This window comes from Periophthalmus magnuspinnatus, chromosome 15, assembly GCF_009829125.3.
Source record: "Periophthalmus magnuspinnatus isolate fPerMag1 chromosome 15, fPerMag1.2.pri, whole genome shotgun sequence".
Taxonomy (NCBI): Eukaryota; Metazoa; Chordata; class Actinopteri; order Gobiiformes; family Gobiidae; genus Periophthalmus; species Periophthalmus magnuspinnatus.
In genome coordinates this window covers 24,589,486-24,607,061 of record NC_047140.1, presented here as the reverse complement: position 1 = coordinate 24,607,061, position 17,576 = coordinate 24,589,486, and the positions used below count along the sequence as shown (strand labels likewise).

Genomic DNA, 17,576 nt, shown 5'->3' with positions numbered 1-17,576 from the left:
GTTTCTTTTTGTTTGCTTTGGGTCTGACAATGGATTCATAGATCTGTGGGAGATTATGTCTCAGGCCCCCATTCCTGTTTAATGAAGTATTGTCTTTCCTAACAAAAATAGCTTCTTTAACTTCCCTCTCAAACAATTTTTTTTCTTTGGCTAAGATCTGAATTTCACTGTCTTCAAAGCAGTGGTTAGTGTCTTTGAGATGGAGATGTACAGCAGACTGGGGTCCTGAGCTGCTCTCACGCCGGTGTTGATACATTCTTTTATGGAGTGGCTGTTTAGTTTCTCCAGTGTAACGTTCACTGCACTCTTCACTACACTGAATGGATTAGACCGCATTACTTTTTTTGTGGCTCGGGGTTTTGTCCTTAGGGTGAACCAGTATCTGTCTTAAAGTGTTTGTAGGTTTGAAATAGACCGGAAACTCACACTGTCTGAAAATTCACCCGCTGTGTAAGGAATAGTTACACCTTTCCATCAAAGTTCAGATTCCCTGTTGTGCTGTTTTTTAGCTCTCTTAGATCTACTGAAAACCCATTTTGGATATCCACAAGCAGATAGGTCTTTCTCCACGTGTTGTTCCTCCTTCACTTTTCCGTCTGTCTTTGTGGGCACCACTTGAGCTCTGTGTTGTAGTGGATGGTGTGAACCAAACATCAGGTATTGGTCAGCGTGTGTGAGCTTCCTGAAGATTTCTACCTGGAGACACCGGTCCTCCCCTATAGCTATTGCACAGTCTAAGAAGTCCAGTTTGTTCTCCTTAGCCTCTTCCCGTGAGATCTTAATGTTTGGATCCACAGCAGTAATATGTGAAGTAAAGGGTTCCAGATCTAGAATTTTGACAACTGGACTAAAATTCAAGACATCTTCACTCTTAGAATAGATTTAAACTTCATCTTTTGCTATTGTCAAGACTACAATGTGTACACAGACTCAATTAATCTGTTTCTCTTAAAGAACAGGTCCCCATGATTTCATTCCTTTATTATTAGATCAACAACAGGATTTAAATTTCAGATATGGGTTAAATAGGTAAAGATGGTATCTAGGTTAAGGTTAGGTAAACATTAATTGTGGTTAAGGTAGGACCATTCTCCTGAAAATGAGCGCCTGTGTTTGTTATCCTCATGTTTAATACCCGACCTATTGGAGACGTTGTTATGGTTTGCCCTCGTTGCTCTGCTTGATTAGCAGCAGGGCACTGACAGGTCAAAAGCCTTTCACCTGAAGCCAAGAAGAAACAGCTCCATAAAAAGCAGCTCTAATCATTAAAGGAAAAAAGAAGTACCTCACACGCCGACTGCACAGAGGTCTGAGTGACACGCTTCACATCTGGCCCTGTGTCAGACTAAAAATGGCCCCAAAGCTCTTAAAATACACCTCATTAAAACTGAGAGTGTGATCTCCGCATCTCTGCTCAAAGTATCCTCGTTATAAAAGACATTTAAAAAGATCTATCTGCAGACAGAGGGGCTTGACCTTAAAAAACAACACAAAACAAGTTATCTTATGAGGCAGTGGCTTTATTGTTGTACGGCTTGTTAAAATAGAAAAGTTTTTAAAATCAAACTGGCTATAGTTTCTTCACAACTTCATATGGACACACTACGGGCGAATGGCATCATCTACTTCAATGTGGACTAAATCTCAGCAGTTTAATCCATGTGGTCATACCTGCTTGGCAACGCCTCATCTCGTCAGATCTGGGAAGCTACGAAGAGCCTTGTTGGTATTTATGCAATGCTAACAATGCTATTTATGTAGGCCTTTAGTTGAGTGTGGGCGACTCAGAGCTAAATATGAACATTACTGAACTAGAGTCACATGTAACTTCATCATCTGTGAGTCAATACATTTTGTCTAAATCAAAAACGATTTATGAATAATTATCAGAACAGAAAACCAAACAGGTAGCAACAGCAGTTTGAGAAATCCCCGTTCCCTTTACAAGTGAATGTGATGTAAGCCTAATTGTAAAAAGCTGTATTTCTCCGGCTGTGTCTTCCTGCTGTGTGACCTTCGGGGTGTGATGTGATGCGCAGCGTGGAGTTAACATGAAGACAAGGGCTGAGTCAGAGGAGGCTCACTGCATAAATTACTGTCAGTGTGTGCAGCTTGTGCGTTGCAGGTGGATCCCAGGTCAACAATGTGTGTGTGTTTAGTTGTTCTTTGAGTGGGTTGTTGACACGAGGAACAAACTGAATGTGAGAGAAACATACGAGGTTGGGGTCACTGTGGGAAAATGATGAGGTGTAAACAAACTGCTTCAAAATGTGGGGAATTAGAGTAAGGATGGTCACACAGAAGGACCAGTTTGAAGCACTAAGTTGGATTAGTGCGGCCATGTAGAGCCAAGTGGAAATCATTGGTAGACTAATGATTGAAACTGCCAACTGGGTCAATGTAATAAAGAAATTGTGTCAAGTTTTCATTTCAATGTAGGCTATGCCACAATACTCAGATCACATACAACAGTTACTGCATACTGATTACTGCATACAACAGTTCAAAATGTGTTTTGAATGTACAATATGCAAGACACAACTGTCTTTAGAAAACAAGTTCTGACAGTTGTATTATGTATGTGTATGTGAAGTATGTGTATTTTCTTTATCACTGCACTCAGAATTAGACTTTATGAACTGTTTACTGTGCCTTCAAGCTGTTGAGTTAAAGAGTGACTGCATGCCCATTAAGATCATTTTAATGAGAAGCAATTAGGTCTAACTACATCTAAAAGGAGCCTAATCTAAACCTCAATGTGATAATGGTGTAGGCTTACTAATTTAATTCCAAACCATAAATCATGGCCAAAATATCCAATACTGACAATAAGGATGTGCTTTAAAGACCAAGATGATGAGTGTTTGTGCCTCTCCTCCCTCCTCACGTCACGTCTCTCTTGGACAAGTGTCAGAGAAAACTCTGGAGTCTTCACTTTGCTCACTTCTCCTCTGACAGATTACGACTGTCCCTGAGGGCAGCAGCGGCAGAAGAGAAGAAAAGAGAAGAAAAGAGAAGAGAAGAAAAGAAAAGGCGGACTACGCGCTGCGCATCATTAACTTTTCTGACACCACAAACTTTGTTGACAAAAGTCAATTTAGTTTGGAAACGTTTAAGTTTTATTTTAGCTAGTTCCAGGGAGATTGCCTGGTTTCTCTCATCATGGCTTCCCGAGCAGTGTGGGTCTCAGTGGCGCTGTCCAATGTCCTTCTTCTCGCTGTCCCCTGCGGTGCGTCCTATCCATGTCCGGACATCTGCATCTGCAGCGCGCAAACCTTCCAGTGCAACCGGGACACTCAGCTCGCCTCACGGGCTACCGTCAAACCTGGGAAGCTGTAAGTAAACGGATCTTATTCTTATTTCAGTGAATTAAACTGTCATAGCCCTGCTAATCCTGCAGCGGTGGGACTGTGGAAGATGTGATGCTTCCTGGAGTTAATCCCGTCCTACAGGAGCTTGTTAGGTTCCTGCAGCAAATAGTAACAAAATACAAGTTCAATTTTAGTGTTGTATTAAAATGTTTATGCATTTCAGACGTTATGTCCGTTTGCAAATTCTAATGTTAAAAACTATTTTTGATTTGTGTAGGAGTCTAAGCCACCTGCCCCTGAAGCTGGTCCCCACATACGCCTTCAGAGACCTGGTCAACATCACCATCATGTAAGTAGACCTTTCTAATCCATAACTGGGTTGGTTGCCAGATACAGTATACATTACTATTAGTATGTTATAGGTTGTAACGTTGCAACATGTTCATGTACTAAAGGTGAGTGAGCCTATATTCAGCCCACAATTGTTGCTTCTTTCTCTTCATTCTTCTGTAAACCGTTATCAAGTGACGGAGTTATTGACAAAAGGCTATAACACAAAATGTTTTATTTTTCTACATCAGTTACCACCGACAATACAGGCCTTGAGAGGTTTAGCAGTGATGGTTATAGCAGCATTTAGTACAGTTTGTACATTTAGTATCAAAGCATGGTGCAGATTGAGAGATTGAGATGTAGTAGAATTTGTCATAGTCAACATACATGAGCGTGTTCTCAAAAGCATCTGACCTGCTGCACTTTAGGACAGCTCAGTCTGGGCAGTTTGGCATTCAATGTGCATTTTATCACAGTAGTTAATTTTGCCTATTTGTGCAATGTCTCATTAGATTTTATTTGACAACATTACGAGCATTTCAGAATGGTTTGGATCGTGTATTTTATGTGTAGCCAAGTTTTAGAGCTGTGAAACGTCTTCACTCTACATGTTTTTGTATGGTTGACAGAACTGAATTTTTTCTTTTGCTGTGTCCCACATAATTCTTACTGATGATTAAAATGTGTCTTCTTGAGGCTCAGAGGTTTGGAATTTCTGAGATATGTGGCTCATGTGTAAGGACCAAACTTGGTCTAAACCAAACTTACTAAATCTGGTTTGAAACAAGAATGAAAAACCAAGAATGAATCAAGTCAAACAAGGCTTTAGTTTGAATGGATCCTAAATATTTGAAGAAATAAAAAAGTGCTGTGTTTGTACTGATGAGATTGGCTCTGTGGTATGTTTTACTTTTCTTTTTGCCTATTACTGTACAGAAAGGCACTTATTTACCATGTAGGCACTTACTATGTACAGTAAGTGCCTACATGATACATAATTTGCATTTATTTAAAGTTATTCCATCAGCAATAATGCAGATAGACAACATTTACACAGGGAGCTAATTAATAATAACACATTTTGAAAAATACTGTACAAATTTCAAGGGTTTTTGTTACTTCAAAGTCATGTATTCAGTAATCTTTAAAAAAAAAAAATGTTGCGTTTACATGTCCTTAATTAGATTTCCTTACCGCAGTAGAAGACAGCTGTTGTAGTGTTGAGTAAATGAGTTGGTTTTACAAGGCCACCTCTTATCAGCTCTAGATACTTACAGTACTTACATGTCCGCTACACGCAAATCCCTCGCAGTCCAGCCATAAATTTTCCTGTTCTGTGTTTTGGGGTTTTGTTTTTGTTTTTTCAGTTTCACAATCCTAATCTTAAACCTTCTCTCCCGCCAACACATGTCAAGGCAGAGTGCACCTTTTGCTGACGTAGTTTGCAGTAAATCACTTTTCATTTTCAAGTGTTTCATGAGCATTTAGTGGTAATTACAATGCATTTGGCAATCAAGAAAGCCAAGTACACTCCACAGATGGGGGATCTTTAATTGTTTGCGTTTTTGAATGCTGGCACGGTGACTTTAGCTTAAAAAAAGTGTTGGCTGATTACTTAGGAGTGCGAGGCTAAAGCAAAAGAAGCGATTTTTAAAAAAAGGGCGCTATCTAAAAAAACGTTATCAAGGACGCATGTGAGCACCCGCGACTTTGGGCTGTTGTTTAGTCCTTCATTCTGAACATCTTCACTCAGTCTTATTGGCCTAGATGCATGTTTGATCTATGTTGAGACAGCTCCAAACATGGGGTGAAATGTAGGTGTCTGGCAACTTGAGTAATACGATCGTAACTTGTTTTTATTGTGTCCCAGGTGGGTTCAGTCTAGTATTAATCAACACTGTCCTAGTTCTAAATGAGGGAATAGTAACTAGGTAAAGGGAACAACATTTTATCCAAATGTGCTACTTGGTTTACTAAAGTTCAATAAACTATCTCAACTGTCTCAAATCAAATCGCAGTCTCATCCATGTGACAATTGGCCATTTTTGTGATATTGTCAGACTGTGATTGAGTGCTTCTCTGTTCTCTTCTCTTCTTAAAGGGCTCATATTACGCTGTGTCCTGATCTATGTTATAATGCTGTTTCCTCATCAAAAGCATACCCGGAGTTGTGTTTTGTTTCTTTCACATAAAACACTCTGTTCCACCTTGTGATGTCACGTGGTAATACATGACTTTAAACTCCATTCGCCTTCACGAGAATCTTTTGGATCATTTCATTGCCAATCTCTACTGAACTAAAGGTAAAAGGTAGTTGTTCATTTGGAAAACTACCTGTTCATGGAATCACAAGGTGCAGGTCTCACAGAGCATTTTGAGCTTCTGAGATGTGAGACTAATAATAAAGTGTTACTCAAACATGTGTGAATGAAACAAAACACAACTCCAGGTCTGTTTTTGATGAGGTAACAATGTTCTAACATGGCTTAAAGTTTATAAGAGTCAATTATGGATAATATAGGACCTTGACTGCAGCTCTATGATTAAACACACTTTTTTCCCACCTCATCCAATTAGTCAACATCCAGTTAAAAAATATAATGGAGTAGAAAATGCAGATACCTTCTCTCAAGTGTAGTGAAGTGAAAGCAAAAAAGATTCACTGTTATATTTACTTAAGTACAGATACCTAAAATGTGTACTTAAGTACAGTATGGTACTACTTTTACTATGTTACATTCTGAACCATGTGCTTTTACTGTTGTATTATTTTCTTCTTGCAGTATAGCCAGCATCTACTACTGCATTTGAGATATTGAAACATTTGAAAAGGTGCAGTGGCAGTAAAAACATGCTGTTTGAACTAGATTTTGGAAGATTTTCTGCATGGTAGTGATTCAAAGTATGTCTTGCTATATGTTTTTTTATTTTTTTATTTTCACAGAGCCCTTAAAGAGAAGTCAGTTTGACTAAATACAATGGCACTGTTCCCTCTAAGCTGCGCGCATGCGCAATTGTGCACTGCTGACAAGGTCTCCGTGCACAGAAAATCTGTGCTGCGCACAAAAAAATCGAACCGGAGTTGAAAATAAAATAAACACACAACAATTCATTCTGTGCTATTTTTCAATGTGAGTCAGTGAGTGTGACCGGCGACTAGCTACTCCAGACAATTATGTGATTCACATACGTATTTACGCAGCTTATCAACGTCATTGACAGGCGTCTTCATGCGCCACTATCAGTGTTTTAGCCGATGGCCGTGTCCCAATTCGCCAAATGCACCTTTTGAAGGGTCAATTTGAAGTACTCTTCAAAGTGTAGTTTGAAGGTTCTGGACGAGAATCTGCCCTCCTCAGTGTAGCCGCCATCTTGCTGAAGTGGGACACCCCCACACCACGGACCGCACTTGTACCGCTGTCTTTGAACGTACGATACGTACATTACGTACGTTATTTTTAATGATTTATTATTTAATAGAAGAAAAGTCAAGATGTCGTCGTCACAGCCGTTTCTTTTTGTTTAGATTGAATATCAATAGGCAAATATAAGTCTCAAGGTGATTTTTTTCTCAATTGTAGCTACTTCATAACTTTACCAAAATATACCTTGTGAAAACATAATAACAGAGACAGAGGTAACAATATAATTTTTACATTCATAGTCTATAAACCAGAGAACACTGATTAGTTGTACACATAGTGGGATACTGCAGTTTAACATTTGGTATTTTGGCCAGTGTCTACACCACTTTAATAACAGTAGAGGGCACTGTTTCCCTTCTATGCCGTGCCAGTTCTTTTCATATTATTATTGTAAAGTATTTTCTAGCAGTGCAGCACTACATCAAGCTAGTGTCTTGATTTACTAACACTAAGGTAAATGACACGTGCCAGGGGGGCGCAGACCTATGGAATGTACCGGAACACATGAAGAGTCTGTTGCTTCATTGTTCACATTACCTGTGTGGAACTCATTAAACCTTCTGACTTTATCTTTCAGTCTCTTGGTCTTTGACGCTTACAATAGAAACGAACATTCTTACATTATTCTTATTGCAGTAATAATTTCTCATGATAATAATGTCTTCTTATTGTCTAGCAATCACTCCACATTCCTTTATTCCATGTAACTCCCCTCCTTTTTAATCATCAAACACATGGCCTGTACTTATCTTTATTCAGATTTAACATTTTCATGTCACACTGTTGTAGGTGAGGTAAACCAGTACGAACATTTGAATGTGTATTGCGCAGCGGACTCCATTTTCTTTTCTTTTTTGCATAGATGCGGTGCATGATGGGATATAGAGGTGCGTGAAGTATGCATGGATGCATGCTTCGGTTACGTCTGATCTCCATGGAAATGGTGGAAAAGGAAGGGAAGGTTTGTCGGGCGTATTCAGTAGGGTGCGTTGAAATGGGACAGCCCTTGTCACGCCGGAAATTACGTAACTGCCCTTCGATGCACACTTCGAATGGTGATCCTAAGGCCAGTTTGGCGAATTGGGACACGGCCGATGTGGCCGATGTGGAGTGAAGACTCGCTAATGATGCTAAGTGTGTAACCCCTTAACGTTCCGACGGCCCGCCCTCGGGTGCACTGTTTTGCAGCGGTTTTGTGTTTTAAACACGAGGAAACGGACAAAACAAAGCGACCGAGGACACTGTGAATGTTTGTACAAGTTAAACTAGAGGCATCTCGGACCCGGAGCGGTTTGTGGAACCGAGTGAAGATCTCATGGTGGACTGAGGAGTATAGGACCTTATGATTTGATGGACTGGATGCTGTTCTTGATCGATAAATGTGGTTTATTCTGCTATTGACTTAATTGTGGGTCAAATGTGTATTATGTCATTAGCATTAGCTAATCCCAATCTGCGCCCCCCCGACCACCACCAATCATTAACGCACACACTTGGGTGAGGTGTCTTGCCTAAGGACACAATGACAGAACTAAGGACACAATGACAGATGTTGGTCCGAGCGGGACTCGATCCTCCAACTTCTAAACACTGAGCCACTGTTGCAGAATGAGTGTCACTCTGTCACATGTACAGTGTGTTCTTAGTTTCCAGTGTGTGTTTGTTGACATTTTTAAGTGTGTGTGTTTGTTCACTATTTGCAGTGTGTGGTTTGTAAATATATATTTATTTTGACCCATACCACTTGTTTTGAAAATATTTTATACACAAATACACATTATATATTGTGTTTTGATATGATATGTAAATGTAGAGTAATAGAGCAGCTGGGTGTGCAGATACAGATTCCTCTCAGTGTGTATTGGTCATTGACTGTCACTAGTTTATGAGTTGTAAACGTCAAATGATCATGTCATATACTGAAAAAGAGTTACCGGACTGTCTCCCAGACCACAATAGGACAATCTCACTCACAGCACAGCAAAAGCTTCACACAATGGCTTATACTCATAATACAATTCAGAGCTTTATCATAAAAATGTTAAGTGTGTTTTCAACATTGGAGTTTACAGTTGTCTTGGTTTGGTTGGAAGCTCATGTTTTGCCATAGTTAAAATGAAATATTTATACTTCCAATAGCATTAACATACTACACAGGTCATGAGCAAGATTTTTGTCATTTTCATTGTATAAGTGGCTAAAGCACTTAATTAAAAGTCTTATAACAGAAATGTAAATGCGGTAATTTGATTCTTTTAATAAACCATTTAACTTGGATGGATGTGATGCAGCATGACCACAGTGCGCACATCTGATGTTGCTCACAGTCGTCCATGGGACCGTTCAAGGAGTTTGTGTGTTTGCTCAGACTCGTGAGAAATTAGAGGGAACATTGGTCATTGGGCATAAACTATAACTTGGACCCTTGTGCTCATCAGTGTCAAAATACTTGAATTCTATAAAACAACATCCCAGTGACCAGCCAGTGACAGAAGGAAAATGGTACATGCAATAAAACAACATAATAGATGAATAGTTTAAAATAATTTAAAAAATATACTTAAAAATAAACTAAAAATAGACTCTAATATAACATCTTCGATGTTGATATGTTGATATTTTGTGTAAGAATCTATTTTTGTGTATGTGAAATCTTTATTTGTGAACGGATATCACAGCACAGCTCAACAAATATCAGATATCAATCTTGGCTGAAAAGAAAGAAATACAATCGATAATTAATCTGCCTGATACACTTTTATTCATTTACTTGTTTTTCCTCTCTTGTCCCACAGTGCGATTTCCCAGAGCGACTCCATCTCTCGGATCCAGACACAGGCCTTCCTCTCCCTCCACACTGTGTCTCAGATGTAAGCCACTTCATACAAGCCCAGTATTTATTTGAACAGCTGCAGCTATATGTTGTGCATTATACTGGAGATTTAAGAATTAGTGCCTCGATTACAAAGACATTCAGCACGGATAATGAACGATCAATGAACGCAGGCCTTTGCGTTTGTTTGTTTGACAGAAATATTATAATTACAGAAGAATGTCTCTTTTTTGTTTATGCAGATTTGTGCATAATATCAATAGTCTGCAGTTCATTGAAAAAGGCGCATTCACTGACCTGCCAAAACTGGATTATTTGTAAGTTTGGTTTAAAATATCTTTAAAAAATCATGTATTTACAACTTCAAAGGTCCCATTATAATGTTGTTTCCTTATCACAAACATACCCGGAGTTGTGATTTGTTTCATTCACACATGTTTAACACAGAAACCCTGCGTATTTAGTCAGGAGGTTCTTCTCTCAAACAGAAATCACTATGTTCCACCTTGTGATGTCATGTGGTAATACAGGAAGTGCTGTTTTTAAACTCTTTACACCTTCACTAGAATCATTTGGATAATTTTAGCTCTGGAATTGCCAATCTCTGCTGAACTAAAGATAAAGACTAGCTGTTAACTTAATGACACAAGGTGGAAATGAGCATTTTGAGCTTTGAATATGTAAACAGACTAATAATAAACTCAAACATGTGTGTGTGAATGAAACAAAACACAACTCCAACATGGCTTAACGCTCACAAGAGTCCATTTTGCGTAATATAGGACTTTTAACTACGAAATGATCCGCTTAATATTTTAGCTTGTTTGTATTTGCATCTCTAAAATGACAGTGGTTATCTGACACAGTTCTCATAGATATGATTTTCAAGGCTGTGAGAATTGATATCCATAGAAGCTTAGAGGAGGAGGATGATCAGTAAACAAACAAAAAATCTATTCTATACCCTTGTGAGAATGTAAATTAAGGCTGGATGTAACACTAAACTCATATGTGAAATTGCTGAGTTGAAGTCCAGCTGTTTGGGAACCATTATACGATTCAAGCTTCAAATCCAGCAGTATATAGTATGTTATTTACTGAAACTAGGACTGTGCAATAGTTTGAAAATGAACCAAAATCCAGTCATTTCTAATCTGAAAGTGGTCAGATTTTGGTGGAAGAAATGTGACTATGTTTGTGTTATGAGGACATTAAAATTCTGTATTGTCTATGATGAGGAAATATATGTCGAACACCATTTTTATATGATAACCAAATCAAAAATCACTCTATCTTTTATTTTCCTTGACAGAAGCATCTCCAACACTGGGCTTATTCACTTCCCAGACTTCACCACTCTCTCCTCTCTGGCTCCTAGATTAATCTTGTATGTAACACTGTTTTTTATAATGCATGCATAAAAAGATTAGAATATTCTTTTACTTTATTGGTTTGCATTTTATCTATCAATGTCAATGTCTGCGTCTCCCACTGGGTGACAGTTCAAACCACTCATTTCTTGCCTGTAATGTGTATAATTAAGTCTAAGTGATAAACAGCCTGGTTAATGTTATTTTATGTGTTTAGGGACATGGCAGACAACATCTGGATCCACATCATTCCTGCCAATTCTTTCCAGGGAATCTCAAAGGAGTCTGTTGACATGTAAGGCCACACTTGTGTAATGTTATCAACGGTTTCAGCAGACGCTGATAAAGCATTCACAGCCTGAACTCATTTAAAAGTGTTTTACATCAACAGTTAGATTAGTCAAATAACACTACATTTTGGTTAATGTAATGTTATATAACTCTACGTACTCAATTAAATTTTATTAAATCCAAAATAATAATCATTTCATTTTACTACAAATGAAATGCTACAATTATCATCAGAATTGCTTTTTCATCACCAGTATTTCTGATAGAGCTTTTAATCATGTTATAATGTTGTTACCTCCTTAAAAACATACCTGGAGTTGTGTTTTGTTTCATTCACACGTTTGAGTAACACTTTATTATTAGTATGTCTATAACTCCAAAGCTCAAAATGCTCTGTTCTACCTCGTTATGTCATGAAGTGGTAGTTTTCAAGTAAACGGCTCCTTTTACCTTTAAGTTCAGTAAAGATTGGAAATTCCATAGCAGAAATTATCCAAATGATTCTAGTGAAGGTGTGTGGAGTTTAAAAACACAGTGGAGCACTTCCTGTTTTACCAGATGACATCACAAGGTGCAACAGAGTGTTTTCAGTTTGAGCATGTGTGAATGAAACATAACAGAACCCCAGGTATGATTGTGATGAGGAAACAACGCTATAGCATAGATCAGAAAACACACAATATGGGCCCTTTAAACTTTAATACAAATACTTCTACTTTTTATTGGATATAAAATATGCAATTGCAGTATTTTGCCCGCTTATTTCTAATTGCCAATATTTAGATAATGAAACAGTACCTTGTCTCAAACATGTTGACAGAACAAACATTTATACAGTAGCTAATCTCAAAATTATTATGGCCATGTAACTATTTTCCTTGCATTTTTGAAGCCATATTTTTAGGTCACAGTTTCTTTCTTGTTATGCAATCCAGTCCTCTGACCTTTTGTCTTCTTGATAGTGAAATAAAATGCAAAACATTTTATCCTTGACAGGAACCTGGTTAAAAATGGCTTCAAGGAGATACAAGCCTACGCATTCAACGGCACCAACATCAACTCACTGTAAGTTAAACAACAAATACATTAGACTATATTATACGCTTTACATTTGCAGATTTAAGCCATGTTTTTCTTTCATCTTAAAAACTAACTGTACTGTACCTTCATATCAACATAAAGTGAGACTAAACATAGATTTGGTGCCATATTGTTGACTTTTTGAAGAAACCCTGATATGCGTGGGCAGTTTACAGTATTTAAATTTGCCTTATCTACCACAGTGTCAGGCTAAAGTGAAGTGAAGGTTTTGGGTCATTTAATAATTTCATAACTTGAGTAAAAAGTGATAAGTACGATGTGAAAATTGTTCGGTATTTATCAATTTTGCAGGATCTTGACGGACAATAAGTTTCTAACAAAAATAGACGACGATGCTTTTGGAGGAGCCTCTGGACCAACTAGACTGTAAGTTAAACCGTATTACTATGAATTATCTTATCCCACTTGAGTCAGTACAAGTATGAGCCCTCGGAGGGGTAGAGCGGTCATGTCCACTGACCCCTCGTTGGCAGTGCAATTCCAGCTCCCACAGATGAATGCTGTTGCGGTGTCCTTGGGCAAAACACGTAACCCAGCTCATCCCCGGTGTATGAATGTGTGTGAGAATGGGTGAGTGGTTCCTTGATATAAAGTTCTTTGAGTGCCTTAAAGGTGGAAAATGGTGCTAAAAATTTGACCATGTACATTCACTAGACATTCATTCACAATAATCCTGAGAAAGGTAGTCCGTTTTATCATAATACAACAATTACCAGAAGTGAACAGGTATTTGCTTTAGGAGTACCTCAAAAAAAACTAAGGTAGCACCAATCTACATTCATACTAGACAGACATCAACAAAACAAATTAAAGGAATGAACAATAATAATTAATAATATTTCTATTCTTAAACGGAAGAATAAAATCTTATTCCTGTATCGAAGTGACAATCTTAAAAAAACAAACAAGTTGCAGGTTACTTATGAGAAAACACATTGTAAATCTATACTTGTTCAGACCAAAGTTAAGGCCACCATTTTTGAACTGGGTCATTGCAATAAGATTAATATTCATAACACTGTTTATCATTCTATTGTATAAACACTAAGAGGTGACAGGCTGTCTGTGTAAACAACCAACAAGCCACACGGGGCGCTGAATACTGATTAGTGAACAAATAGCCCCGTGTTACCGCCTCTTGCAAGGTCTTTGATTGGAACTTGAAGTATTCCTTTAGTGACTGAATAAGACACAGACATTCCTTATAAGATATTCTATACTTATAATAACAATGGGAAAGTGTGCCCTCTATTGGTGGAGGTATTTATTAACTCTGAACCATTTCTGGAGTCTAGCTGATGTAAAAAATACAGTTTTTTTTTACCATTTGGATGATAAATATTAGACCTTAACCAGACTTGTAAATGCCAGTAATTACATCCACTAACTTGCGTTCTTCTTGGCTGTGATAAATATGAAAACACAGTAAATGAAGTCTTGGCTCAGGCTCCAGAGCTCCACAAACCTGAAGCAAATTCATCTAAAACAGCATTTCTAACCAGCACCAATTAAAACAGCAAACGCAAGCTTCTCCACTGGTGGAAACGTTGCATTTATGACTATAAAAGTTTAAATCACACTCTAGTATACACCAAAGTAGTTTTAGAGGCTCACAGCATTTAAATGCCCAAGTTCAAAACAACATTTTTAATTGTAAGTTTCTGTAGAGTGTGTATTGGCAGAGTGGCCTTTTACTTTCTCAAAAGCATAAATGGCCAGTTTTAAATAAACTGTTGACTTAAATTGACCCATGATGGAAGGATGAATGTTTGTATCACTGCTGTCAAAGATGTATCCACTTGAGGCCCGTCGTTCCAGGAATTGGAAGAGGTGTGAACCCAAAAACTTGCTGTCACATCCATCTTTTTTGTAGTCCCCATTCTGGTCAGTAGAGGGAGACAAATTACAAAAACAGACCCATTGCCAAGGGTTTTACATTAATTGCCCATTTTAGAGTCTTACAATTTTTCACCCTGTTTCAGTGATGTGTCGTCCACCTCTTTGATCGCCCTTCCACACAGAGGCCTTGGGCAGATGAAGGAGCTCATAGCTACTTCAGCCTACGCCCTGAAAACTCTTCCACCTTTAAAGGGTCTGTCCGAGCTCCTGCAGACCGCTGAGCTCACCTACCCCTCCCACTGCTGTGCTTTCCACACCTGGCGGCGCAAACACAGGTACGATACCCCACAGATCTGATTTTCTCTGTAGAGCACACAGGAGCAGTGGAGATGATCATGAATCTGCAGCATCAGTGAATTGTAATGTTTTTTTTGTTGTTGTTTTTTTTCTATTTAAAGGGAAAGCCTCTTCAAAAACATGAGCAAGCTCTGTGATCTCATTGAAATTGAAATGTAAGTTATTTGATCTTCAGTAAAGTTAGCACCCTTATGATTCTAAGTCATTTTATGTAGAGATTGTCCAATAGGGCTGTGCAATCACTTCTTTATGAATTGTGACAAACTTTGTGCTTTCTTCCAATATGACAAAAAATGTCTTATTGGAAGAAAGCACGTTTGTCTTCCAATAAGACAAATATTGTAAAATTGTACATAGCTTATGCACATGACATGTTTCAGGGGTAGGACTTCCGCCTTTGTCATAGGTGTCAGCTGACTGCTGTGACGTGTCCCTCAGCAGCTGTTGTTGTTCCCAGACATGGTCAGTTTGACAGAGCTGGAAGTTCTATCAGACTGACCACACTTGCCGTGGCGCAGTGTTCTCTGGAGAAGTGAGCCAAGGTAAACACCCCCTCGTCTCTGCAGATGGTCCGTGCTCCTCACTTCCTGATTTCAGAAGTCTGTCTGAACCATCTTGCTCCTCAACACGGCCAACAAGATGTGAGAAAGAAAAGGAATACAGGAAAAACGAAAGTCCACAATAAGTCCACTGTAAAAGGGAAAACCATGTCATGGACTGGGATAGGGCCAAAATAGTAGGATCAGAGGAGCTTGAATACAAAATGTTACTGAAATCAGGAAGCGGGGCACACAGACCATCAACAGAGACGAGGGGGTATTTACCTCGGCACTTCTCCAGAGACCACCATGCAACGGCAGGCATGGTCAGATAGATCTGCCAACTGACCACGCCTGAGAATAACAGCTGATGAGAGACATGTCACAGCAGTCAACCGACACCTATGACGAAGATATAAAGAGGTAACAAGCCCTTTCACAATGAGTTTATTTTTTTAGCTATATAAAAAATGTTCGATAGATAATATTTTAATGCCACATTATAGAACTTTCTAGTCAAGAATGTCAAAAGTTAACCTATAAAGGACATCAGCATCAATATGGAAACAAACAGGTGAACATATTGCACTTAAAAAATTATAAATCACAAAATGCTGATGTCCTTTATAGGTTAACTTTGATAGTGTATAAGTTTAAGATTAAATTATTGACTCAAATAATAGAGATAGTTTTTTTTTTTCTTCAGAGAGCCCACTGCAGATGGAGACAGCAGTATAAATGACATAAACTTTCAGTACGCAGACTTAGAGCTTGGCTGTTCGAACAGCCCTTACATCAAGTGCACACCCAAACCTGATGCTTTTAACCCCTGTGAGGACCTGCTGGGATTCTCCTTCCTCCGCTGCCTCTCCTGGATCATCACCATATTCGCCATCACTGGAAACCTGGCTGTCCTGCTCATCCTGCTAATTAGCCACCACAAGCTAACTATATCAAGATTCCTAATGTGCAATCTTGCATTCGCAGATCTATGCATGGGGCTGTACTTGATGCTTATAGCCTTTATGGATATCCACTCTCGCCATGAATACTACAACCATGCAACTGATTGGCAGACAGGGCCAGGATGTGGCATTGCTGGCTTTTTGACGGTATTTGCCAGTGAACTTTCAGTATACACCCTCACTGTAATTAGCCTGGAACGCTGGCACACCATCACCAATGCAATGCATGTGAATAAGCGACTCAAGATGCCCCATGTGGCAACCATGATGGGTGCAGGTTGGGTGTTCTCCCTCTTGGTAGCGCTACTCCCTCTTGCAGGTGTCAGTAGTTACAGCAAAGTAAGTATTTGCCTACCTATGGACATCGAAACGCTCGGATCACAGGTTTATGTTGTAGCAGTACTTATCGTGAATGTCATAGCCTTTATTGTAGTGTGTTACTGTTACATATGCATATACATAAGTGTTCACAACCCAGAGCACTCCACGCGTAATGGTGACACAAAGATAGCTAAACGTATGGCAATCCTAATCTTCACTGACTTCCTCTGTATGGCGCCAATTTCATTTTTTGCCATCTCTGCAGCTTTAAAAATGCCGCTCATCACAGTATCCCATTCAAAGATACTACTCATCCTATTCTATCCCATAAACTCCCTTTGCAATCCTTTCCTCTATACCATTTTCACACGGGCCTTCAGGAAAGACGTGTGCATGCTTTTGGGGCGCTGTGGATGCTGTCCCACCAAAGCAGACTACTACAGGTCCCAAACCATCCCGTCACACATGTCCAACATTCAGAAAACAGCCAAGAGCAAATCAAGTTCACTCAGCTTCTATGCATATCACCTGAAAATGAAGAATTGCTTTTTACACAGAGGCACCACATGACTGTTACTAGAGAAACTATGAACTCAGACAGGAGAAGCCAAGTTGTTCATGTTGTATTTAGTGTAATTAGTCAAAACGTTAGGACTTTTTAGGGATATTTTATGAAAAATCATGTATGTGTGATGCAGGGAAAGTCATGACTAACAGGTGCTGAAGATAGTGTGAGGCAGCCAGAATTGATTTATTGCATGTGATAGAATTTTCATTTTATATTTTATTAATATTTTTGGCTGCTATTTAGGTCACCATTGTATGAGCCAAGGCATATAGGGATAACTGATTTACATGTTTGTTTTAATCTTTCAGTTGGCCAGCTGAACA

The 17,576-nt window shown here is 38.8% G+C and overlaps 1 protein-coding gene across 1 annotated transcript; it reads left to right on the top strand.

Moving 5' to 3' along the window:
* Positions 1 to 3,162: 3,162 nt before the first annotated feature.
* Positions 3,163 to 17,255, top strand: LOC117382773 (lutropin-choriogonadotropic hormone receptor-like). The gene is made up of 11 exons (XM_033980004.1): positions 3,163 to 3,335; positions 3,589 to 3,660; positions 9,865 to 9,939; positions 10,145 to 10,219; positions 11,215 to 11,289; positions 11,490 to 11,567; positions 12,560 to 12,628; positions 12,956 to 13,030; positions 14,647 to 14,838; positions 14,962 to 15,015; positions 16,106 to 17,255. The coding sequence occupies exons 1-11, from the start codon at positions 3,163 to 3,165 to the stop codon at positions 17,253 to 17,255; spliced, it is 2,088 nt and encodes a 695-aa protein (XP_033835895.1).
* Positions 17,256 to 17,576: the final 321 nt, after the last annotated feature.

Coding starts and splice junctions, on each gene's coding strand:
- LOC117382773 (XM_033980004.1), top strand. CDS start 3,163: ATGGCTTCCCGAGCAGTGTGGGTCTCAGTGGCGCTGTCCAATGTCCTT. Junction 3,336..3,588: donor ACCGTCAAACCTGGGAAGCT/GTAAGTAAACGG, acceptor TGATTTGTGTAG/GAGTCTAAGCCACCTGCCCC. Junction 11,290..11,489: donor CTGGCTCCTAGATTAATCTT/GTATGTAACACT, acceptor TTATGTGTTTAG/GGACATGGCAGACAACATCT.